We start from the raw sequence: 27,329 nt of genomic DNA, 5'->3' as shown, positions 1-27,329 counted from the left end.
GAAATTTAATGAATAATAATGATATATGTAAACATTATCATTATCACAGCGGACCGGCTCGGCGACGTAACAAATCTAGTTCTGGCGAGTTTTACTGCGCTACTAATGTACTTATATTTATTATTTAACAAGTCTCAAGTCAGTATGATAAGATAAACCGATTTGTAACCAGCGTATCTTGTTGGATATGAGTTATAACTGTTTAATAGCTACTCTTAAACGTACTTACCAATTTATATTTTTATGTTAATATGATATTTAATTATCACTACATTGATTAAGATTAAGTCGTGACGGTGTAATTAAATGGTCAAAAATGTACCATAACTATGAATATCAATACGCTGCGATACAAAATAGGGAAAATGGTAAGTCTATTAATACCTATCACAGGTTTATTCATAATTTTTGTTATACATAAAAAGTGGCATGTTAGTAATATAAGTAAATAGTTCACTGTTAGGTTTTAAATGTAAATATAGTGACGGGTAGGTCATTTACATATAGGTACATACATTTTAAAAATAAATGGCCAAGTGCGATTCGGACTCGCGTTCCAAGTGTTCTGTAAATTAAGTCCGACTCACGGTTTACTGCAAATTTCTAGAGACAAACCAAAGAAAGTCTGCAGCGCTAGATTAAAAGTAGTTTTTAAAAATCAGTATGCGACAACACCACAGAAAATGGATTAAATAGTCTTGATACTTGTGAAATTTCTACCATATTTACCGTCTATGAAAAAATTAAGCTGTATGCACAGCTTAATTTTTATGGTAAAATAAATTTCATTCCAACAATAGATGTCACTATTAAAATGTAGACATATACTAATATATTGATAAATAATATTGGAGAATGTGACATTTGGCTTCATCAAAATTAATAAGCTTTTGTAATATCCGCGACGGCGGTAAATAGGTACAGAGGGCCTACCGCGAACACCGAAGTTCTCAATATGCGAGCATCTTTCTCTTTTACTCCCATTAAAGCGTAATTAGATTGACAGAGAAATTGCCCGCAATTTGCGAACTAAAGTTTTCGGAAAAACGAAATAAACCATTAAAACAATAAACATATATTAAAAATTAATTTTAGCTTTAACTAGTAGGTACCCATGCCGTGAGCATAAGCATGGAGGTTGTGGGTTCGAGCTCAAAACCCGGCTAGTACCAATGAGTTTCCAGAGATGTGACTTATTTGAAATACTTGTATTTAAAATGCAAATACAAAATGCAAAATACCTATTTTGTATTTTGTATTTAAATACCTTTTGAAGAAAACTATTTTGTATTTTATTTGAAATAGTTTTGGGACCTATTTTCTATTTTCAAAATACAAAATACTTTATAGTAGGTAGGTAATGTAGGTAGGAGTTACAATCTCTTCTGATGTTACAATCCTGGCAACTCTCTCATTCTTTTAACATGGAACTGTTGAATCTGTTTAGTAACGTCGCACATAAAGTGTAATCTTGAGTGTTGGGAGGGTTTCAAGGCACGAGAGGAGAACAAACTTTTCTGCCCTGGTGAAACACAATCGAGACGTTTTCATCACACTAACGAGAGGCATTATACTAGCTGTGAAACATTACAAAGTAATGCTTTTAAAAGTTGGCCGATATTTGATATTTGATATTTGATATTTGATATTTATTGAAAACAAATTTTACAGCATTATAAAACATCATTCATACCTACATCCTACCGGTTAATATGAGCAACTAGAAATTTGCACTTTAGATATGGGATTGACTTCAAAGAATAAAGAGAGTCTTTTCAACTCGGAAATTCCGAGTAATACTTCTTAATTCAGACTAGGTATTCACTACTCAGAATACCTTTTATTGAAAAGTATTTGTATTTTAAAAAAGTATTTTGAAAATACCTATTTCGTATTTTGTATTTAAATACAAATTCAAAAACTATTTTGTATTTTGCATTTGAAATAGTATTATCAAGGAAGTATTTGTATTTTGTATTTAAATACTTTTTATAAAGTATTTTTCGCATCTCTGTGAGTTTCTCGAAATGTTAGAGGAAGTTCATAACTATGCCTATAGGTACCTATTAGGTGTGTTCAATTTGCTGTGAAACCTTAGTCTAAACCAATATTATATTATCTAAGTAGGTACATATGGTGAAGTATTAAGATGTAACTCCCGCACGCCGGTTTTGTAAGGTTTCACCATGTTTATTCCGTTCATCACAAAACACAATGAATATTTAAACGATTTTGACAAACACATACCATAGTGCATGACGTTTACTGACTGCTTAAAAAACATTGCCATATGCAGTTTTTTAATTCGATGTCAAATTATTGCGCTGCAGACTTTCTTTGGTTTGTCTCTACTATAATTAATAGATTTTGCTTAAGATTGTGATAAATTTATTCGTGGTAAAAGTAACTGCGGTAGTTGAGTAAAAAAAATCCGTACAAAATCATATCCGTGTAACTCGGCTTTATTTAATATTTAGCTGTCAATGTCAACATAATAGTCTTTGCTGTCAACTTGTCAATGTCAAGTCGAGAAGTGTCATAAACTCAAAACTTCAACATAAAACTGCATAAACTGCATTTTGCCATTCATACAAAAAAAAAAAACTGCATTTTGCGATATCAATGCGAGTTGTACAAAATAAGAAGTTGATAACGATTCCAAATTAATAAACACTAGTCAACGGTAAACAACAAGTAATGCTAGTTCTATTATATAAAGTATTCGTTACAAAATGTTTAGGTTTTATTACTGTAATCAGTCAAAAGTTAACGGAAGACGATGATCAATCTCATTACTTCATTATTTAAGATAAGATGATCAACTAGGATAGGTACTGTCCTGGCAAAAATATTCTAGCATTGGATTAGCGGAGAGTAAGTAAATTTATGTTTAACATAATCACTTATATTTATTGTTACTTTTTGCTATGTTATGTGTACCTAAATATTGGGCGATATCCCATTAAATAAATATAAATACCATTGATCGTAGTCCAAACAGCCTCAATTTTTAACTCCTCTCACAAATGTTTGCTATTATCATTCATAACATATCTAGGCTAGGGACACTACTAAATAGGGCTTTTATTTTATTTATTATTCCTGTTTGAGAACTGTCATCAAAATAAGGCCAGATTCCATAAGCTAAATTTTATTTCAACATCTAGTGTGATGCCCTGATAACAGTGCTGACATTTTAGCAATATGGTTCTACTAATACCTGTGTAATGCTAAACATAACTAATATTATAATATAAATAAAATAAATACTTATTTGTTGTTTACAGGTGGCAGTAAAATGCATGGATCCTGCAGAGTTGTTACATTTTGTCTTCTGACTACAATTTTGCCTACAATCCTTATAATCATTCCACTTTATTTAAGAAATATGAGATATGCTGATGTTATGTATAAGATATCAGATTCGGATGTCATCCAGATTCACAAAGGACAATCATCAGTGTTTTGTAAAACACATTCCTTAAAAATGAACACCACATTTAATGCATTCCAAATGACTGGGAAACCTGCCCTGTCCTTAGAAAACATGAAACACATAAGACTTAAGAAATCGTTGACTCTTCCTGATGACACTCTGGAGTACTGGGGCTTTTACCTCTTCAAAGGAGCTTCCGTTCAACTTGAAGCATGCTCCAGGTACGAGGGATCTAAAATATTAGTTGTGAAAGGTGATAATATACTAAATACATGCGGTATTTTAGAAGGCAACAAATACAAGAAAGATGCTCCTCACATTGACAATCAGGAGCATGTGATAGTCACCCTAGCAAATCCTGGTGAAAAAAAGGATCTCCCAAAAGATTCTGTGTCAGTAAAAAATAACTTGAAGCAAAGCAACCAGGAGAAAGAAAACAAAGCAATAAAAAATATAAATAAGACTGATAGTGTTCAAGGTAATCTGGAACATGATAACGTGACAATGTTAAATAGTTTACGATTGAAAAGGAATACAAATCCAGTTCATCAGCCCAAAACTGTCCTTGATGCTGGAATCCATCATGGTGGAAATGCATTCAACAGCACAGATGGCCAGCAAGATAAGTCGGTTTCTAGCTTTGAAATTAGTTTACACGAGTGTTATGATAATAACATTATTATCAACCGTGAACTGCCATACCAAGCTGTTTGTAACAGTACAAAATACTTTGGAAAAGCTACTACTTTAAAAGTTACCCATGATATATTATTAGATGGATATTATTATTATATATTCTATAGTGACAATGACTTTGTCAAAAATAATATTCATGTAATTTTTGATATTTATAAACCCACTTTTCTGTACACTAACATGTCAGAATCAAAGGTATGTATTAATAAAACAGAGTGTATATTTGACATAGGATTTTTTAGTGATGAACTAGTAATTGTAGAAGTACCTACAAAAGATGGATTATCTTATGATGATGATTCATCTATTTTGACTTCAGTTTGTCACCCAAGAATGTCTGTATATATTTTTTTCCCAGTGACTGTCCTTATGTTGATAATTTTATTTGCATTTTTATGATACATATTTTTAGTTATAGCATACTATCTCGTAGTGAAAACGAACATTTCCAAAAATGTGATATTATTGTATTAGTTGTTAACTTTACTTATACTAAGTTTAGTTGTGATGTGCTTGCACTCATAGTAATTTGATCTGTGCCCTTTCTTGATAGGTATCACACTAGTTTGATGTCATTTACATAGGTAGTAAAATATCTCATAATTTATCAACGAAACCATAGAGAAATATAATAAGACAAGAGTGCTCACTCCATACATCAGTTAGACTATTAATTTCAGTGTCTACATCTAGCATCGAGTAGCGGAACTATCAGTACTGCTACATCTATTGTCAAGTAGCAGTACTGATAGTTCCGCTACTCGATGCTAGATGCTAATAGTCTTTTTGGTACTAAAACTGATGTATGGAGTGAGCACCCTATGTATTTTTTTTTCTCTATGATGAAACTAAATAATACCATAGAGAAAAAAATACATAGATTGCTCACTCCATACATCAGTTTTAGTACCAAAAAGACTATTAGCATCTAGCAATTCTAGCATCAAGTAGCGGAACTATCAGTACTGCTACATCTATTGTCAAGTAGCAGTACTGATAGTTCCGCTACTCGATGCTAGATGTAGACACTGAAATTAATAGTCTTAACTGATGTATGGAGTGAGCACTCTTGTCTTATTATATTTCTCTATGATAATACCAAACTAATTGTAACTTGAATGACTAATGACTATGAGTGTGCAGTTACAGGCTGCTATAAATCGTCAGGTGACAAGCAAAACTCACTAAGTACCACCACAAGTTCATTAGCCACAGTGAACCATATTATTACGAAGAGAAGGTTGATTTTTGTTTAAATATTTTATAGTAATTAGTGACTTTTGCTTGTCACCTGACGAAATGATCTATGTATTATAGATGTAAATTATACTTGTTATTTAAAAATATTACTTGTTGCGTCAAAAATAGGTATTTTTATTCCTTACTATACCTATCAATTATGCAGCTACGACTTAACAATGTAGGTACCTAGGTAAAATTCCAGCGTATCAAATTCACTTGAATTGACTTCAGAGCCTCGTCAGAAGAATGGAAGTCGTACCTACCTATAATAGAACAATTGAATTCCCCTGACCCAGTTCAATATTAAACTCACTATACCAGGCGTGTCTCACTCCGCGATTTCGTGGCTTTGCTATAGGTAGCTAAAAGTACATCCGTTCGGCCCCAATTTTGGGGAAAGCCATAAGCCGCGCGTGACGCTGTCGCCAGTGTCGCCACCTAGCGGCCATATCTGTGCTGATCGTAACAGACGCGTTTTGTTAGAGAGTGAGTCTTCTGTACTTAGTACTATTATTTATTCTACTAGGAGTAGAAGGTACGAAAAGCATTGATATGTATACAATTATTAATCTTATTCAGTGGTATCTAATGGTGAAAAAGTATATAAACAGACTAAACAGTTTCGGGGATCTCGGAAACGGCTCTAACGATTTCGATGAAATTTGCTATACGGGGGTTTTCGGGGGCGAAAAATCGATCTAGCTAGGTCTTATCTCTGGGAAAACGCGCATGCTATATCCGCGAAAATCTAGTGTGTCAAAGGTCTGTTTGATTTCAAACATAGACAGAGAAAATCATACATCTTTGTCTTACCTAGTGTAAGCACACCAAAGAAAAGGATAAGTATAGTTTTTTTTGTTCCTATTCACTGACAAGATTTGGTTGAAAATAATAAAGGAGGCTATGATTATGACAAGTAGTGGTTTGCTTATAGAAGCCTAATTACGAGGTGATGGCATGCCATCGTCAGTAGGCTCCACGTATCCTATAATTAAATACAAGTCGAAATCATTTCGAAACGCGTAAGTGTTACGCACCTGTTTCTGATTTACTGTCTCCAATATGAAAATGGGACACTTAGATTTAATTATTGTTTTATTAAGATAGTGATTTTACTATAAATGCCTTTATTAGGCACTTCCTAGTTTATGTGAACACAAAAACCAACCACCTACTGTTTAAGCAGGTGCCTCTTTCTTACCTATGTCATTGGGATTACCTTACTGTGAATACTAACTCCGATGGAGAAATTGTAGTGTTTTTGGCATTATTTTATATAGTTTGGCAAGCCAAGCAAGTCATTTCCGTCAATCAATAGAAAAAGGCGGAATATTAAAAAAAACCGGCAAGTGCGTGTCGGACTCGCGCACAAAGGGTTCCGTACCATTACGCAGAAAACGGCAAAAAAAAATCACGTTTGACGTTTGCCAAATATAATATTTTATTTTGTTTTTAGTATTTGTTGTTATAGCGGCAACAGAAATAGAGTAGAATATATAGGAAAGAATAGCTTTATTTGCATATAATATGTAGGTACATATGTTTCCACAGGTGTCAATTTGTTGCTGATTTTGCTATAAATAAAAAATAAAAATAAAATAATATTCTGCTATATGTATATACTAGCTGTTGCCCGCGACTTCGTACGCGTGGATTTGTATATTGGTGGTTATATATTCTACATTAGCTTAGAACATTATGCAGCAAGAGATTGCGGTAGGATGGTTAATCATTTGTTAATTATTAATATTATACAACGCATGAGACTTTGTCTTTCACAACCTACGAAGTTTCAAGTCCCTAACTGAATAAAATTGTCCTCGATATAATCCCTCTAAACCCCCTTAGAAGATTTTCATGTCCTCTATTTAATAAAACCTACTACCTAACTACCTATTTACGAAGTTTGAAGTTCCTAGCTTTAAATAAAATTGGAACCCTATACAAACTTTCAACCCCTTTTTAACCATTTTAGGGGATGATTTTTTTAAAAGCTGAAATTATTTTTCTTGTATTCTAATAATATGCCTTTATACAACCATTCAAGTCCCGCACTCAAAAAAATGTTTGGCCTCCATACAAATTTTCAACCCCTTTTTCACCACCTCGGGGGATGAATTATCAAAATCTCTGAAATTAGTTTTCTTCTCTTTTGATAAAATACATTTTTACAAAGTTTCAAGTTTGTAGCTTTAAATAAAATTTGAACCCTATACAAACTTTCAACCCCCTTTTTAACCCTGTTAGGGGATGAATTTTACAAAACGCTAAAATAACTTTTCCTGTCTTCTAATAATATCCCCAAATAGAAAGATTCACGTCGCGCGTTCGAAAAAATGTTTGATATCCATACAAACTTCCAACCCCTTTTTCACCACCTTAGGGGATGATAATTCAAAAACGCTGAAATTAGTTTTCTTGTATTTTAATAACATATATTTTTACGAAGTTTCAAGTTCCTAACTTAAAATAAAATTTGAACTCCATACAAATTTTCAACCCCCTTTTAACCCTGTTAGGGGATGAATTTTACAAAACGCTGAAATAACTTTTCCTGTCTTCTAATAATATCCCTAAATACAAAGATTCAAGTCCCGCACTCTCAAAAATATTAGATCTCCGTACAAACTTTCAACCCCTTTTTTACCACCTCGGGGGATGAAGTTTTAAAAACGCTGAAATTAGTTTTCTTGTTTTTTAATTTAATACCTTTTTACGAAGTTTCAAGGTCCTAGCTTAAAATAAAATTTGCACCCCAGGACAAACTTTCATCCCCTTTTTTACCCCCTTAGGGGTTGAATTACCTAAAACGTCGCAATTCCTGTTTTTTGTCATCGGCTATTATGTCTTTCTAAGAAGTTTCAAAGCATTTGTAATGGATTCAAACTTTCAACCCCTTTTTAACCCTGTTAGGGGATGAATTTTCAAAAACGCTGAAATTACTTTTCCCGTCTTATAATAATATCCCCATATACAAAGTTTCAAGTCCAACACTTACAAAAATATTTGATCTCCATACAAACTTTCAACCCCGTTTTCACCACCTTGGGGGATGAATTTTTCATCTGATATGTAACACGATATATGTAGTTTGAAAACACTTTATTTTTTAATTTTCTCATTTACCTCCCAAAAATGGCCTCCATATTTAAAATTCATTTGTTTACGTTACACGTCCATCTTTGGGTCATAAACTTACATATGTGTGCAAATTTCAACTTAATTGGTCCAGTAGTTTCGGAGAAAATAGGCTGTGATAGACGGACGGACAGACAGATAGACAGACGCACGAGTGATCCTATTAGGGTTCCGTTTTTTCCTTTTGAGGTACGGAACCCTAAAAACGGTAATTTACAAACAAACAAACAAATTTACAAACTTATAACTAGGTAAATATAAAAATTAAGGGTAGGTATATAATTATATGCTATTAGGCCATAGGTACCCGGCTAAATGTACCTAGTACGCTGCTGGCGTTTCCTCTTTGCACCGCTAGCGAAATACGCTGGATAATACGTTTAAAATAACACATTTGAAAAAGTTGTCGATAAAGCAACCAAACACCGACAGATTATTAATATGTTGTAACATGACATCACTATTTTTGATCTCACATAGACAATTTACGCACACACTTGCATTTCATTTTTGGTCGCACTTTTGAAGATTGACAGTTGTTCTTGTCTATTCTAATTCTATGCTTAAGCCCCCTCCAGACTATGCGCGTGAATCACGGGCGAAGCCGCGAACGCGAGTGTGGAGTCGATAACCTTGGAGGATATAATCAAACGGAGACGCCATGTCTGTAATTTTCTGTACAAAACCGTCTGCCGATTTTTGCGGGGGAGGGGAACGTCAAATGTATGCGTAACGTAAAAATAGCCATGTCAGATAAACGTCAGTCCATACATTGTGTATGACCGTTGGCCGCCTATTTTCGACAGAGGGGAAAGCCTGTTAATGGCTACTCCGTTTAGTTGTATCCTCCAAGTCGATAACGCTGTCTGCGAATATTGACTCCACACTCGCGTTCGCGGTTTCGCGCACGAGTGTGGAGGGGGCTTTACCTCATTGGCGACGCGGCGCACCATGCGAGCGAGATAGCCTATGCATGACGTTATACTTGGTCAACCAGATCTTGACAGTAGAAAAAGGCGGCAAATTTGAAAAATGTAGGCGCGAAGGGATATTATCCCATAGAAAATTTGAATTTCGCGCATTTTTTTACTGACAAAATTTGGTTGACCAGCTATATATAGTGTGTCAAAGGACTGTTCCATTTCAAACATAGACAGAGAGATTCATACTATCTTTGTCTTACACTAGTACTAGCACCCAAAAGAAAAGGATGAGTACAGTTTTTTTGGTTCCTATTTACTGACAAGATTTGGTTGACCAGCTATATTGGTCGCTCGCACACCTTCGCCGTATCGTGTATTCGAATCCCAATATTTTTCAGAGCTTGGGTACGGTGACAGCTGTCATCTTCATAAAATTATAGCACGGCTCGCCCGCCGATCGTCTAATAGACGGAGAGCTAGCCCCGGAAATGGTTTACTTTTTTGTGAGCAACGAAACTATACCTCCAGTTAGCTACTGCTACACTATCCTTATTACTGGATCCAGGCGTCTGGCAGCTGTTCATCGGTGAAGGTTAGATAATGCAGGCCAGGAGTCAAGTTTTAGAGTTCTGGCATTGGACTAGTAGGTATTAACCTTTTGGACGCCAATGACCGATATATCTGCACCGTAGGTTCAACGCCAAAGACAGATATATCTGCACCGTAGGTTCAACGCCAAAGACCGATTAATCGGTCACAGACCACAGAGCAACATCGACCTACGTGCAAATACATAAAGTTCAACTTCAGTTTTGACACTTCAATGATGTGGCGTCTGAGTGACAGCTTTTGTTTGACACGGCGTGGAAAAGGTTAATTAAAGGTAATTACGTAATTAATTCGAATATAGCTTGCTAGACGTTACTGTTAAGGGAAACAAATGCCAGGTCACATCTAACGTTATTTAAACATAGCCTACGGTTTTACTTTCCGCTATAATGCATAACATTGTTGAATATGGTCTCATCTCTAAAATGCCTAATATACATTTTCGGTACTGTGGCATTCCCTTTTTTAACCGACTTCCAAATCTAAAAGGAGGAGGTTATCAATTCGGTTGTATGTTTTTTCTTTTTTCAACAGAAGTTCTGTCATTCCTATTTGTCTATGTCAGTGGTTCCTAACCTGGGGGTAATTACCCCCGTGGGGGTAAAACTGGTATTTCACGGGGGTAATAAGTTAACCTAATATAACTATGTTGTTTTGTAAGCTCATTAAGAGCAAGTTCCTATATTATGTTGGTTGCTATAGTATCGGATATGTTGTATTTATTTCACCTGAATTAAATCAAGTAGGTATGTTAATTACTAATGTCTTCTCATTAAGACATTAATCAAAGTAAAAAGGAACCTTAATCGCCATCGCGATAAAAGACTTGTTCAGAAACAAAATTTATTCCAAAAATATAAATAAAATCGAAATGAATGTAAAAACCATGTAAAAAACATAGTAGAAATGCAATAGCAATAGGGAATTTAGGATACAATAAGGACCCGTTAATAGAAAGTAATGAACTTATAGAGGAAATTTTGATTTATTATTTCCACATAGATGTGTCCAAAGTGCGTTTCATAACAGGTTCAGTAGGCAGATCTTCTGGAAAACAAAATTAATTCGTGTTTGAGTACAATATATAGAAATTAAGGTTCCGATCGGGAATGGAGCGCTACATTTTCAAGTACATCAATAACAACAATTACGATATTTCATATATTTATTATCGTATTACAAAAACAGTTACCATATTATGTACAACTGGAAAAAAAAAAGTTACAATACATTGTTTCTTTCTTCTAGTACTTTTGTGATTGAAATAGCCTCTCCAGTACCCGATGAGACCTCTCCGCAGGCTGCGGGGAGGCCTGCGCGGAACGGGGGCCATCCGGCCTGGCCGGGCTTATTCTATATATATTAAACTTATATTGATACGTCTATTATACTATTATACGTTCATTAAATTAACTAAAACGCAAGTGACGGTCCAAATAAAATGAGTTCCAATAAAAAAATCGGCACAGCAGTAGTTAGGAGGCTCCTCCTAATACTCACACCTTATATATATCGCAATAGAACGCAGGACACAAAGTATGAACCGGGGATTAGTGGCACCTCAGATGAGGTTGGCCACGTCGCTGGGCATTTCCGTAATAGTCGTGTGGTAGAAGTCCTCGATGTCCTTCAGCGCCCTCTTGTCTGATTCAGTAACAAAGTTGATGGCAATGCCTTTACGGCCGAAACGTCCACCTCGACCAATTCTGAAATTAAAAATTATGCAATCATCAAGTTCCATTAACGCAAATCGTATTAACAGCAACAGTAAATTGACTATTGGCAGGTTTGTGACATATATTTAGTCATTTAGTTGCTACAGACATCAAACATTGTTTAGAAATCGTAACTTGTTAAAACAGACTTTTTTGCCTATTCTCCAGTGATATTTGTTCAAACAATTCTAACAATTAGTCATCGCGTGTGAAATATTAATTAGTTAGTCACAGTGGTACATACCGATGGATGTAGTTTTCGCGGTTGGTGGGAAGATCATAATTGATGACGCAGGAGACCTGCTGCACGTCGATGCCGCGCGCCAATAGGTCGGTGGTGATGAGCACGCGGGAGGAGCCCGTGCGGAACTGCCGCATGATCACCTCGCGCTCGCGCTGGTCCATGTCGCCGTGCATGGCCGACACCGTGAAATCACGCTCATGCATGGACTCGGTCAGCCAGTCTACCTGCAAAAATTCATCATATATTGGGTTAAATATAGCAAATAGACAGTAAAGGCAGTCATGTTTGTACTTTTTGTCCTTTGTCATTGTAATGAGACGAAAATGTCGTTTAGCCTTAATTTTCACTCAGTTTATTGAATTGAATATACATATTTATTTCAGAACCATGTCCATAATATTTATTAGTGTCATTGTAATTACAATCTGAACTTTACAAAATGTAACACACATTAACATATTTGTTCCAATCTGAATTGTTAAGCTTACGGTTTTGTAATAGAGGCTTGCTGTAGAGCATACAGGGCATGGACAAGCATTCCACAAAATTGTGTACCATTGTTCTGTTTTTACACACACGAATTATCTGAAGATTTGCATGAGTTTTTTTTGTGTCAATGGCAATTAATAGATGTGAAAAATGCTCGGTAAAATAATGATGGACTTACAATTGTTAAATATGAATATTTTATTTAGAAATATCTTAATTATTAAAACTTTTCTGTTGTAAATGATTTCTTATGGAAAATGCTATCAGTAGCCAAGAATAGATGAAAATGCAACTGCATTGAGCAACATAAATTATTGGTTTATAATATTTCACTGCTCTTATATGAACTGAAATCACATTAATATACAGATTAGGGGGTTTAAATATAAATACTTAAATAACATGTACCTTGCGACGGGTATTGCAGAAAATAACAGCCTGAGCGATGGAGAGAGTATCGTACAGATCGCACAGGGTCTCCAATTTCCACTCTTCCATTTCAATGGAGATAAAGAACTGCTTAATACCTTCTAGGGTAAGCTGAAAACAAAATGGATAGATTAGGTAAGCTGATCTTTGTAGCAGCCTCCAGTTTACCAAGGTCTCTTCTAGGCCTTTGTAGTTTTTCCTGTTATGAGTTGTATTGGCAACATGTTATAATTTATTGGCAGTTTACTTATAAATAAATAAATTTTGATTTGATTTTTGAAATAACTGAAACTTTATCTAATACCTTTAAACAAGCAATTCTTGTTTATTTATATATTTATTTATTTATATATATATATATTTCGGGGATCTCGGAAACGGCTCTAACGATTTCGATGAAATTTGCTATATGGGGGTTTTCGGGGGCGAAAAATCGATCTAGCTAGGTCTTATCTCTGGGAAAACGCGAATTTTCGAGTTTTTATATGTTTTCCGAGCGAAGCTCGGTCACCCAGATATTGTTCTGCTTTGTATAAGGTCAAAATAGGCTGACAGATTATTGACTGTATAGCTTATCTAAAATTATGTTTATATACCAGAACAAAGAAGAAGTCTATCAATGTTCTTTTATGTGCAATCTTAACACTATAGGTTTAAACAGCAAAATGATCATGCTTATGACGCTATGACCTACAAAAATAACACTTGATTGATAGTAAACAAATTTCAGAATCTACATTTATAACTGATCATATTAGGTATCAAAAGAGCTGCCACTGTTTTAGATTAGCAACCATTTCTCATAGAAGTGAAGTGTCATTTCTTTTTCGGTTAATTATTAAATCTTGAATCATACTACCACTATTTCACTACTATGGTGAAGCTCAGTAACCTTTTCTTGGTTGTTCACTTTATTATTACTACCTGTTTTGCCTATCCTCAAATTAAGAAAATTATAAAGCCAAGGTTACAGTTAAAAATTAAGAAAATGCAACATACCTCCTCTTTCTGCACAAGAATACGAACTGGCTCTCTCATGAAGCATCGAGATACTTCCAACACATCATCGGGCATGGTAGCTGACAGTAGGATAACCTGGACATCAGCTGACAACATCTTGAATACATCATGGATCTGGTCTTTGAAACTGAAAATTAAAAACAAAATAATAAGCCTGTGGAATGTAAGGCTGTGTACTATGTTTAGAGAATCTAAACACAATTTCTAAAAAGTATTTGATGCTAAAGCACTTTACACACACCATTATTCAATGACAGGTATGCAGCTATACAACGTCACTCCTATGTATTGCTGCGTCCCTGTCATCAGCTACCGAATTAGGTAAGGCGTGTACTTTATTTGCAAGCTCAAAAGAATTACGCTAATGCAAGCAAGTCTCATGATCACAAATCTAGGTCAATGAGCGCAAATATGTATGACTCACCCTCGAGACAACATTTCATCAGCTTCATCAAGCACAAACAGCTTAATGGTGTTAGCACGGAGGGCACGGCGGGTAATCATGTCGTAGACGCGCCCAGGGGTACCCACCACCACGTGAACACCACTTTCCAGCTGACGAATATCCTCGCGGACATTGGTGCCTCCAATGCAAGCATGGCATTTAGCGTTCAAGTGATCACCAAGAGCTATTACCACCTAGAATTATTTTAACTTGTTAATAATATAAAATCACAAACGATATTAACCACAACACGCAATGTCACTCAAAAATTACAAAGAAACTTTTTAAAGTAGATTTACTAACCTTTTGGATCTGCTGAGCCAGCTCTCTGGTCGGTGCCAGAATTAGAGCTTGGCATTCACGAATACTAGTATCAATATGTTGCAAAATTGAAATGGAGAATGTTGCAGTTTTCCCAGTTCCAGACTGGGCCTGAGCTATAACGTCGCGTCCTTGAATGCAAGGCATAATAGCGCGTTGCTGGATTGCAGATGGCTTTTCAAAACCATAAGCGTAAATTCCTCGTAATAACTCTTCCTTCAAATTCATGTCATCAAAGCTTTCCACGACTTGATGCCAATTTGTGTCCAACGCTCCTTCGGGCTCCATGCCCGGAGGCCCATCGTAACTGACTGGTTCCTTAGATGGCCCATTCTTTGAATCCTCCGGCCAATCTTCTGATCTGTGAAGTATATGAGTGTTAATGTTTTAGGCGTGGTAGGAACATTATAGAGGAATCAATGTCAATCTACGTAACTGAAATAGGGACTATGAATAAGTAAAAATCATTAAAATTTCGCATCAGTTGTGCTTCTGTCAAAATGGCATTTTGTCGTTGGTTCGAGCCCAAGATGGGTATAAAATATAAAAATAGCTGCAAAATTACAATTAATTTATATATCTTAGTTATGTCTAAAACAGTGGAACAAATTACATTACACACGTGCACTATGCTTAATTTATAATACATGTTCTGCCAGCGCCATGTTGGCAATCGGCGACCACGAAGGGGCGAAATATTGAATAATTGTGCAAAAACTATGCATGTACTAATACATGATACAATTAGACATTGAAAACCACATATTATTACTTTGATAATTAAACAAATAAAGGCCAAATTAACTCAGAAAGTACTCTTACCTTCTTTCAGGTGAATAAGACATGTTCCAATCGCGGTAGCTGAACGGAAAAGAACTAGCAAGGTCAAGTTGAGTTTGATGATCAGAAGCTTTTTTTGAAATATTGAAATTTCAGACTTTAGATAGTCACTAGTGTTAAATATATTTTTATAATATTTTTAAAGGATTTATTACGGGCTTTAAATTTTGAAAACGTGCTGTATCACGAGAAGATGAGTAATACTATTATATTGGGAAATAAAACAACGGAAGTACGTCTGCGACAAGAAATTTCAATTTGACTTAAAGCGAGAAAGCGTTATACAAACTACCGCTGGTTAGGAAGAGACAGGTAGCTAAGATTTCCAGAAATCTATATTATACTCTACTCTATGGTTTGTTAATCGAAACTTGATCGAAACTCATGGAAGGTAGATTTAATAAATCATTAAGTTTATTTATCTTATTTTCATGTTAAATCATCAAAATATATAACTTTTGTGAAATTCCAACTGTTAAATAAAAATAAAATAAAAAATTTACGTATTGGAAAATCAACACATGTTTTATCGCTTTATCGCATCAACTGCAAGTGTAGCGGTTTCAACTATGCGATAACTACCTTTAAACAAATATTACTTATTCAAAAAATATCGAATATCTAATTTACACCATAAAATCAATTCTATGATTCCATATAAATAATTCAAAATCATGTTTATATCGTGAATAAATTCAATCGCTTTCTTACCGCTGGCTTTAAAATTTCAGACTCGAATGTCATGAAAAACAATATGCAATTTTACTTGTCTATGTCATATGTTAAAATTTTCTTCGATATGTTGGCAGCACTAAGATTACTTCCTGTTGTGTCTATGCTCACGCTGCCATTTTGAAACGGTAGTGCTTAGTGCTTTTTGTTCGTGTGGAGCGCTTGCTCGTTGCGAAGAGTTAATTGTGTAGTAGTCAAGTGCTGTAGGTTTAAATAATCGAACATTCAAAATGAGCTGGCAAGATTACGTCGATAAACAGTTAATGGCATCCAGATGTGTGACAAAAGCAGCAATTGCCGGTCACGATGGGAATCTGTGGGCAAAGTCGGATGGCTTCGAAGTAAGTTTCTGGCAAAGTTACTACGTGTCAGTGATTTGCAGTTAAACCTTTTGTTTTGTGATAATGTGGTTAGAAGTGCATAGAAAGTGATGAAAGTGCATCAAATGATATAGATAAGCAAATGGATAACGAATTTTGTCCGGCTGGTATGACAAGATGGCGACATGTGGTAGCCTATGGGAAATCCAAATGTGAATTTAGTTATTGTAGGAAATATGTTAATTTCTCTATGTATATAATTAGCATAACGTCGCGTGACAAAATGCGATAAATAATTCGGTCTTAAATTACGCCATAAGCACACAATTTCGAGCTTACAAGTTGCCGGCCGGCGCATCAACAGTTTCATTTTAGGCAACTTTGGTAGCTATAGAAAATTAGTCATACATTCTGAAATTGTTACTAATTTCAATGTCGAGATTACCTTATGATCATGTTCGATAAACAAACAGCAGTTCTTCATATTATATTTCATCTCTAAATTATGAATAATATTGTTCATGTTCTTAGTAGGTATAAACGCACATATTAAATTGGTACATACCTGCGAAAATGTTTCTAATAAGACATTTTATGGTTTCAAATTTGCAAATGTGTAGGGTAGGTGTTAAAAAAAACAAGCGATTTATTTTTATTTAAATAATTATTAGTCAGGTTCCATTTGTACAGAAGTATCTAAGATCCATGTTAAATGTCTCATAAATGTACAGTCAGCTGCAGAGAGAGGTGACGCCCCCTGCATACAATCAGTCTACGCAGGGGGGTCTACTCTGTACTGTACTCTTGCTGAACACTGTAATTTTTATTAAGAACAGTTGACTTGTACTTGTAACTGTAACAAAGGTAAAAATAAGTAGATAATATACCTGTTAAAGGCTTTGAACAACATATAGGTATCTCAATGAAAGTTCATAAAATGAAATAGGTAGATCAAGTGAAAATAATGTAATTTGTGACCTGAACATTAAGATTGTTAAATAATTTAATCAATATAAATAGATACACTGTCATATCATCTGTAGCTATAGTTCGTTTTTTTAGCATTAGCTTTCTAATGCTTGAACTTGAAAGAAGGTAAGCGATTTTGACATGTCTTTTAATTGAAAAACACTTTTTAAAAACCAATAACTATTATGAAAACAGAAGACTATAAAAGATCGTATTAGATTCATAATTGTTACATATTTACCGTAACTTATTTTTAAAATGTGTTTTTCAATTAAAAGACACATCAAGATTGTTTACCTTATTTCTAATGCTAAAAAAAACGAACTATATCTATCATATTGTCAAAATTACAATGTAGAATCTTTATACATGTCTTTTTTATTTTTTTATTTGCACGCCATGTGAGACTTGACCGGCCGTGAACTCGTAATTTCGACGTCCCGCCCTGCTCGCCATGTGCTCGCAACTCGCAAGTCTCGCTCCCCCCAGGGGTGGAAAAAAATGGGCGACGTCGGCAAGCCATCTTTCATACACGTACAGTCGACGTCAAAGATATGTTTACATTTTTCGCCTTATTACAAAAGTGTAAGGTGCAAAAGTGTAAACATATTTTTGACGTCGACTGTACCCATGTAGGAATAATCTGGACCAATAGAATCATTAATGAATAGTGTAAAACTAAACCATTGACCATCAATACTTACTCCGTAATTTCACACTTTTTATGAACAAACTTGATTCAATTATTATTGTAAACATTTAAACCATGTAGGTAAACACTTAATAATTAAAATAAAATGTATGATAATTATTCATTGTACAATAAATATACACCATCAAGTTTAATAGATACTGACAGGCAGTAGATAGACTAAACCGTTTAAAGTAGGACCGAGAAATTGAAAACACAATATTCTTCTCATATTTGCAAGATCAAATAAGAAAGATATTTTGAAATAACCCTACCCTACCCTACCCTAAGGTGGATGAAAATTGGGTTGAAACTTGAATGACTTACATTGACGAAGTCGTATGCACCGAATAGGTTAGGTCAAAAGCTAGGCAATTGTCTTTGTTGCAAACATTTTTTTTTAATTAATATTATTCTTACAATGAAACTCCTAGTATAAAAGTGAAGCTTCCAAACAGTATGTCGTTGGTCAAACTCAGATTTGTAGTATTTGGTAGTTACCAGATTTCAGTTAAGGAAAACATTGTAAATAAACTGGACTAATTCCATAAGGCCGAGTTTCACATATTATTTGGAAGGTCAGTTGCAGATAGGTGGCAGTTTTGTAAAAACCAGTGCCTGAGCCAATTCCATGGATTCTGTTGCCAATAATCTACTGAGATATATAAAATAAATGTTAGGAGACATCTTACAGAGATCAACCTAGTCCCAAACTAAGCAAAGCTTGTACTATGGGTGCTATGCGACGATATACATGCTTATTTATATAGTAAACCACCATGACTAAGGAACAAATATTTGAGTTCATCACACAAATAAATGCCGTTACTGGAATTCGAACCCAGGACCATCGGTTTCCCAGGCAGGTTCACTACCCACAAGGGCAGACCGGTCGTCATATAGTGCCTGATGAACAGAGATTGGAATTGGTAGAGCCATTTCGGGTGAATGACCTTAAATATTGTACTTAACATGAATAAGACTCTGGATTCCGGGTTCTTCATTCACAGAAATTTTTCATAATATTATGTGAGAAAATTAAGATTTTGTCATTGGAAATACATCGTTTATTTAAATTAGGTACTTTCGTTTAACAGTTACAAGTAACAGCAGTACAATCAACAAAGTCAGAAATCATATTTCTTGTGATGCGATCTGTGTACAGGTCCTACAACGTGTCACTTCACTCTATATTTAATTCATATTTTGTACAATGTGTATATTGAATGTGTTGTCGATTCGTACATTAAATCGGGATAGGATACAATCCAACTTAGGGTACTGAAAATTTGAACGCTATTAGCTTAAGTTACATATTTGTTGGAGAACTGCATGCTGGTGATAAAATAGCGTTCTAATAAAGTAGGCTCATATACATAAGCAATATGAAGTGTATAATTTTTCACAATCCAGCCGCGCATTTTCGTCTAACGACTATCCCAAATTAAACAAATAGTTGAGAAAGTCGCGATCTAAATTTTAAACTTTTTTTTACGGTACGTTTTATGTTATTACGTTTTGATCAGTATAAAACAAGCTTATAAATCATGTCTTCCTTTTTTTATTGAAGGCTTTGTATTACGTTTTATCAGTCAAAACCTTTGTGACAGAACTTATCACCTGACTAAGTACTTTGGGATCGCTATACGGTAACTGAAGAATTGTTAAACGTCTCAGAAACAGTCAAAAGAGTCTTCTGTTTATTATTTGCTCCAAGTATAGTAGAGCAGGTCAAGTAGGTGGGTAACCTTGGTATATCTAACTAACATTGCAATTATGGTCCTGTCTGTGGCCTTCTGCAATAGGTACTATCTTCAAGTATCTTGCTCAAGTATTCATCCTTGATATTTCTATCATTACTAGTAATGCAAACCACCTAACTAAGCAACCAAAATTATAAACGTTAATTAAATTATAAACTTGATACATTACCAAACCAAAGTTGAACACGTTATTTCTTTAAAAAATTAAATTATAAATATAGGTAACTGGTGTAATAAACACCTAACACAACATATGTATATAAATCACTTCACTTCACTAGCCCGAGCTGTGGTCAGGCAGATATTGGAGGCCCGCGAGTGCAGAAACCAAGTCGCAGTTCTATGCTGTGACTTGTCAAAAGCTTTCGACGTTGCTGATCACCAAGTCCTGATCAACAAACTGCGTCACTACGGGTTTGACGGTCCAGTGCTTACATTAATGTGCAACCTGTTGCGAGAAAGGACTCAAGTTGTGATCGCTGACGGCGGTTGTGTTCGGTCTGACACCGTTACCACATGTATGGGCGTAGCACAGGGCTCGTCTGTGTCGAACATACTGTTCTCCCTACTGTTAAATGATTTGCCAGAGGCTGTCACCAGTGGAGAGACACTCATGTATGCCGACGACGTGGCCGTAGTTGTGCACGCCCCTACATATGATGAACTTGAATACAAGCTGAACATGACCGCCACATCGGTGTCAAATTGGTTTCGAAGTAACGGCCTTATTTTAAATACAACCAAAACACACTTCATCAGTTTTGACCTCTCCGGACGGCAGATGAGGCAGCTGTCAGTACTAGCAAATGAGAGTCCTATCAACCAAGTTACGAACTCTACATTCCTTGGTTTTGAGTTAGACAGCGGCCTAACCTGGGGAGGTCATATAGATAAAACGTGTGAAAAACTGGCAACTGCATGTTTTGCCTTAAAAAGACTGGCACGAATACTCCCAAGTGAGATGGTCCGGGCCTGTTACTTCGCTTCAGTGCACTCACGCCTACAATATGGGATCGAGCTGTGGGCAGCGGCCGCCGACTGGGAGAGGGTTTTCCGCCTCCAGAAACGAGCTGTGCGTGCGATAGCGCGCGTTCCGCAAACCAGCTCTGCGAAACCACTCTTCAAGTCGCTAGGCATATTAACACTGCCCTCACTCTTAATACTGCAAATGGCAACTAGCGTGCGTGATGAAGTGGACACGAACCCCATCATCGAACCCCCGCGAAGATACGAGACTCGTAATGCACGCGCGGGACTCCTGCGAATCGAGCCGCATAGACTAGCCAAGTCCAAAAAACTCGCCCACGTCATGGGCCGTAAGGTGTACAATCATCTACCGCGGGAAATTATAACAGCACAAAGTGCGTCACTTTTTAAATCAAAACTTAAAAAATGGCTTCTCGAGCAGACGTTCTACGACCACAAGGAGCTATTTAATTAATTAATTATTTAAGGTACTTAAACATAATACTGTAGTTACACACTGTAACCTATGTATTTATTTGACATGTAATTTTATATTATCAAAAAAAAAAAAAAAAAATTGATTGCACTAAAATGTGTGTCAAATGTTACACTATCATTTTACAACGACTAACTAGATTGCTCTGAAACGTTGTACTTACAATATGATAAGCTGTATCTAGTTCTGTAATTAGTTATGTAGCTTCAGATATCAGTAGTTAAAAAAATACAGCGAGTTTTAAGTTTTTCATACAAAACTTGTTTGGGCAGAAATTATATAATATTTTGTTTGTTTCATAAACTGGAGCTATATAAACGAATTACAGGACTAGATATACCTCATGGCATTGTACGTGCAAAATTGCACTACAATCCAACACGTAGTTTTAAAATGATAACGAAACTCCGTTTGTATGCGAAGGTGAGATTCGGCCGAGCTTGCTGGGGACAGTGGGGATTCTTAAAAGGTACATCGAGATTTTTCTATCTGGGGACTAAGTCAATCTGTGTCAAATTGTCCCCAAAAGCCTGTTTAAATCTTGCAGGATATAGTCAAACGGAGACGCCTTGTCTGTAATTTTCTGTAAATAACAGTCTGCCGGAGTTTTGCGGGGGAGGGTCACGTCAAATGTAAAAACGTAACGTAAAAAGAGCCATGTCAGATAAATGAGATAAACGTCAGTCCATACATTGTGTGTGACCATTGGCCGCCTAGTTTTGACAGGAGAACGCCTGTTAATGGCTACTCAGTTTGGTTGTATACTCTAAGGCTTAAATGATATTTAATCTAATATTGAATGTTTTTCCGAATTTGGACGGTGTCGTCATCGCTCGTCTCATTCGTGTTTAGTTTATTTATTATTTGGTATCATTCTGCATTTGTCACTCTACTTTGGTCAAAGTCTGTAACTTTTTACTATGTCATAATCGTTTTTCGACTTTTTCGTCACGGCCTTATTCGTTGTTTGCCTTCCTCGTGTCCCGTATCTTTCATAGGTTATCTTTATAGTGCAATTATTCTTATTTGCGTTTTTTGACACATTATGACATTTATGACTGACGTATATAGAGATGCAACTAACCCAAATCGATTGTCACAGCAAGCAATTACGATTGGATGGCACCTAGACTGAGGTATCGAATTGTGACGTTTAATGAATTTTTATTTGAGATTTAAATAAAGCTAGAATTATAAACTTTAAATAAATTTCATATATATACTAAGAAAAACTCGCTAACTCGGTATCACCTGAGATGATTCAGTTAGGAGGTCGAACCATACTGTTCTACGTTAGAGGTGGCCAGGGGGGCGCCATAAGCCTTCAGTAAGAAGTGCATATACTTGGAATAATTCGAACTATGCCGCTGTGGCCCAGTGGCCGAATGGCACAGGCACCTGCCGCGATAGCAGAGGACGCTGGTTCGATTCCAGCCTGGGGCACTGGAGGCCTTGGTCACTTTTTCTTGGTATATGACATTTATTTAAAGTTTATAATTTATATAGTAGTGTGTCTACTTGAAATAAAAACAAATTAAAATATTTTCTGAAAATAATTTAATTTGTTCTAATACAAAGCTAGAATTATATGGGTAATAAATAATAATAAGAAGATATAATAAATTTAATAATGCTTTGTTATAAATATCTAATAACTATTGTAATATGAATGATTTATAACAATATTTACCTAAAATTAATGTTTAAAAATTTTACGTGTAAAATGTATATTTTATGAATAAAACATTGAATTGAATTGTTGCGACCTAAAATGAAAAATTTATATCGGTTTACTTAGACGACTACCGATTTATAACGGTGGTGTCCGGCCAACCCTAAATTAAAAAAAAAGACGTAGAACGTAAATGTTCGCAGTGCAATTGTCTTCCTTTGTAATTTCGATTTTCGATGTGCAAGATATTTTACGTTCTATTTTGTCAGTGTCATGTGTCAAATGTGATCATTGTCTTCGTTTTAGACGTTTCAAGGAATTTGATGTTTAAGGTAAATAAATTGTTAAATAGGTATGTATTGAAAACGATAAAATTACAATGATAAGCTTTATATGAAACAATAGTCAAAAATAGTGATTGAGACGATTAACGGTACCAGAAGTTACTACTGGTAACAACTTGGTGGTAACTAGTGGGAATAACCCCGAATAACTAACTTACGAACTCGGAACGCCACCAATAATGAAAGGACATACGACGATTTTTTTTTAAGAATATTTTTTTTCTATGAATATTTTTTTTCTATGATTAGATCGGTTCGGCTCATTTACCTACCGGTAAGACGCTTTTTACCCCCAACAGGACAGAGACGGTAGTTATACACGGTGTATAAAGTAAAACCCGCTTTCGTTTAAATTTTACTTTGGTGACGGTCCCCTGCAACTGTATGTATTGTATTTAGGGTTAGGTTAGAGGCGAGGCTGTTTGTGCGTGTTTTTGTGCACATGCGGTTTTGTCCAGGGTTTTAACTGACTGACGTATCTATACCCGCGAAACACTTTGTCTTGTTGCATCTGTCTTTACTCCTCGAATATTGGAAATTTATTGGGACATAAAAATACAAACTAAACAATAAAGTCTATATGCAAAAGTGACGTAGAGCAAATATACGAATTTTTGATTTATGTTTGTGGTAGCCGGTAGCCTCCCCAGAAGAGCTGCTCTTCAGCTCACGTATCTTCTATGACATTGTTTTTGTCGGCATAGACATTATAGACAAGTTTTGCGGTCCAGCCAGGCAGACTAGACTGTATTAAGGATGACTGCAAAAACTAGGAAATGTCGGCAATGTCATTTTGAGGATTTACAATATACCTATGTGAATTAAGAAAGATTATAATCATGAGAATTACATAAATAGTAGTATACAATATATTATTTTACCTGCAGTACTACAATGCCACATGATAATTTGAAGGTTATTAACGCTACAACGTATTGACTTCATATGGTAGAGTTAAAGCAACGTACTATAACTTGTTACACCACGGACAAATTGCATCGCCTTCATTCCTTATAAGCTCCGCAAGCTGTCATTTAATGTCATTCTATTTGTTGTCGTAGATATCAAAAGATGAAGTCGCAAAGATAGTGGCCGGTTTTGAAAACGAATCGCTCCTAACAAGTGGCGGCGTGACGATAGCGGGCACGCGGTACATCTACCTCAGTGGCTCAGACCGCATCATACGCGCAAAGCTCGGCAAAGTCGGCGTCCACTGCATGAAGACACAGCAAGGTGAGTAAACATTTCCTAATACATAGTTTACACTGGAACTAACAACATTTTCTACTTCACCAACATTACCAACCAAATAATACGTATTTCAGAATCAGAATGAACTGCCGTTATCAAATAATTTAAATATGCCTGTATAAAAAACTACTATTCATGAATTCAATTTAATCTTTCTAGTTCTGGATAGGAGTTTGATATTGACCTTATCACCGTAGAATCCTAGTAGTGCATGACCGTCGGATCACCTGCGCAGTAAGCTTGTCTATAGAACCACTAATTTCTTTGGGATCTCACCAAATAAGGTTACGAGCACAGCGAGTCAACTTTCGGGTCTATAATAGTCGTAGTCGCGTTTATGGCGCGGTAATAGTAGTTTATGTGACTGCAGACTGCTACATGATGAAAGTCTCACTCACTCGTTCGTTCCATAAACCCACACTCCTAATATCCTCTCGGTGTCGTTCCATCGACCAACAGTTTATGGCCTTAGTGATCTGTCGCACAATCGCACCTGTGCAAGTGTGCAGTTCATCGCACGTTTGTAATTTGAAGTTCAAAGACGCACTCAGGATATGAGGATAGGTACTCATTATTTTATTGTAATCTCGTAATTAAAGTATTTTTTCCTTTTTTTATAAAGTATAAAAATTATGCAATACTTGTAATCAAAGAGACGCCTGCTACAGAAAGGTTAGCTGGAAGAGATCCCTTTCAGGGATAAGTTCGCCTTTGTACAGAACTTTTTTAATTTTGTTTTGTCCGTTTTATGTAAACCTATGTGCAATAATGTGACATACATACATACAAGGATCCGTACAATATGTACGGCCTGTTAGCCGAGTCGGCGACATTGAATACACATAGATTGTAAACCAAAATGTCGTGGTTTGACCTGCACGGGCGTATTTTGCAGCTGTCTGCAGCTACGCGGCGCGGCGGTCACACTTTCTGACCTCAAACGTTTGTTTCAGCCGTCGTCATCTCTCTGTACGAAGAACCCATTCAACCCCAACAAGCCGCGTCTGTAGTGGAGAAGTTAGGAGACTATTTAATTACCTGTGGTTATTAGAGGTGAGTTTACTTGTTACTACCACAATCATTGCGTTTAGTTAGATAGTTTTTGACATAGATTGTTTAATTCTCATATTTATATTTTACGTCTACCAGAGAATGTTATAACAAAGGCACAATACCATTTTGGTATGGCTACAATCATACCATACCTATTATAGTACATACATACCTAGGGAGGTGAATTCGTGAATGCTCCAGATCGCAGGTGTTTGTGGCCCGAACCGAAGGTGAGGGCCATAAATATGCGATCTGGGGCTTTACGAATTACCGTCCGTGGTTTGTCTAAAGTTTTACGTCTTGCCTTGGCCAGGAAGTGAGATTTTCTCCTTGCGTAGCGGGGAGATAATCCCACTTACGGTGACGTAAAATATATGAAATTGAATCTTCAACCGCACACAGTTTTATAGGTTTAGGCATATCAATTATCCTGTGCAGGTTCATCACAGACTTCTTTTTTCCTCTTTCAGATCGAAGCGCGCCCGTGATCTAAGAATACTATAAGATTAATATTTTTTCCACAGGGAAATAAGTAACTGCATTTTGTATATTCTATAAAGTGATAAGGACCGTTCATTTGTTTTGATATTTGATAAATTATGGCGCCATCGTGTCGGATGCGAGTAGTAACTGTGTACAGAGACAATTACTTTGCGGGTTCTGGATCATTTTTTACACGCTCACCGCTTCCACAATGTAATTGTCACTGTAAAATGGTTTAAATTTTGTATTTTAAAAATGTTTGCTTTTGACGACCATTGTAGCGAGGCGTGTTTTCGCTTTAGCAATCAGGTCCCAAGGCATGATGTATAGAGATTTTTTTAGGGGTTTTTTTCTCTTCAAGCATCTCAGTCAGTTCATGTTATCAATCGTAGTAAGTAGTTGTCGAACCGATGTAACCATGCTTATCACTCGTCGATATAGCAGGACTAGTGCAGATCGATGCTTGATGAGAAATCCCGAGTTTAATACCACGTAATGAAATTACTGTAACAATATACAAAATATATATATAATTACAAATATGCATTCGTGTAAGGGCTTGTTACAAATTGAAAGACACTGTAACCCAAGTAAAGTATTACGATTATAATTGAAAATCTCTAGTCCCACTGGAACCATCGTGAGAGTATTCGGTTAGTGAGGCGGAGGAGCGGCCCCGTGCGCCGCGGCCCGCGGGCGCGCCTGCTCCGGGAGACAGGGCCACGGGGCCGAAGCGCCCGCGATTGCTAAATTTATGCTATGCTTCCTTTTTTAATTATGCCGCATTTATAACTTACTGTGTAAAGAATAAACTTTGCAAATATTTGTTTTACATACTCTTAGCTGCAGAAACTAGAAGCGCTCAATTACCCTGTATCCTCCGACAAGGCTTGCAGTAAACGAAGGGTGCATATTGTTTAATATTTGATATTACTACTATAGCTTTGTACATTGTTTCTGATAAGCGATGGGAACTGTGTCTATCTAATAATAAATGATTTGTATTATACTATATGTTTCTTTGACCACATCGAATCGAATC

General features: G+C 35.9%; 3 protein-coding genes across 7 annotated transcripts; 2 read left to right on the top strand and 1 right to left on the bottom strand.

Moving 5' to 3' along the window:
* Positions 1–112: 112 nt before the first annotated feature.
* On the top strand, positions 113–4,670 carry LOC134647914 (uncharacterized). 2 transcript variants are annotated; one of them, XM_063502288.1, is made up of 2 exons: positions 113–368; positions 3,288–4,670. In XM_063502288.1, the coding sequence occupies exons 1-2, from the start codon at positions 317–319 to the stop codon at positions 4,529–4,531; spliced, it is 1,296 nt and encodes a 431-aa protein (XP_063358358.1). In that variant the 5' UTR covers positions 113–316; the 3' UTR covers positions 4,532–4,670. The 2 variants fall into 2 exon arrangements, with proteins under 2 accessions (XP_063358358.1, XP_063358359.1); XM_063502289.1 differs by lacking the exon at positions 113–368 and adding an exon at positions 2,675–2,878.
* A 6,340-nt stretch (positions 4,671–11,010) lies between these two features.
* LOC134647913 (eukaryotic initiation factor 4A) lies at positions 11,011–15,687 on the bottom strand. Of its 4 annotated transcripts, none has more exons than XR_010096867.1 (8): positions 15,530–15,687; positions 14,690–15,068; positions 14,366–14,580; positions 13,921–14,068; positions 12,901–13,032; positions 12,004–12,227; positions 11,541–11,750; positions 11,011–11,088 (listed from the first exon to the last, which is right to left on the bottom strand). XR_010096867.1 is itself a non-coding variant. In XM_063502287.1 (7 exons), the coding sequence occupies exons 1-7, from the start codon at positions 15,550–15,552 to the stop codon at positions 11,606–11,608; spliced, it is 1,266 nt and encodes a 421-aa protein (XP_063358357.1). In that variant the 5' UTR covers positions 15,553–15,687; the 3' UTR covers positions 11,192–11,605. The 4 variants fall into 4 exon arrangements, 1 of the variants encoding a protein (XP_063358357.1); XR_010096868.1 differs by having other exon boundaries at positions 11,011–11,091; positions 11,545–11,750; XR_010096869.1 differs by having other exon boundaries at positions 11,545–11,750.
* Positions 15,688–16,394: 707 nt separating this feature from the next.
* On the top strand, positions 16,395–27,296 carry LOC134648006 (profilin). Its single transcript, XM_063502439.1, has 4 exons — positions 16,395–16,620; positions 24,562–24,733; positions 25,705–25,804; positions 26,275–27,296. The coding sequence occupies exons 1-3, from the start codon at positions 16,510–16,512 to the stop codon at positions 25,800–25,802; spliced, it is 381 nt and encodes a 126-aa protein (XP_063358509.1). The 5' UTR covers positions 16,395–16,509; the 3' UTR covers positions 25,803–25,804; positions 26,275–27,296.
* The last annotated feature ends 33 nt before the right edge of the window (positions 27,297–27,329 follow it).

Source organism: Cydia amplana, chromosome 5 (assembly GCF_948474715.1).
Source record: "Cydia amplana chromosome 5, ilCydAmpl1.1, whole genome shotgun sequence".
Taxonomy (NCBI): Eukaryota; Metazoa; Arthropoda; class Insecta; order Lepidoptera; family Tortricidae; genus Cydia; species Cydia amplana.
This window is presented reverse-complemented; position numbering and strand designations above follow the sequence as displayed.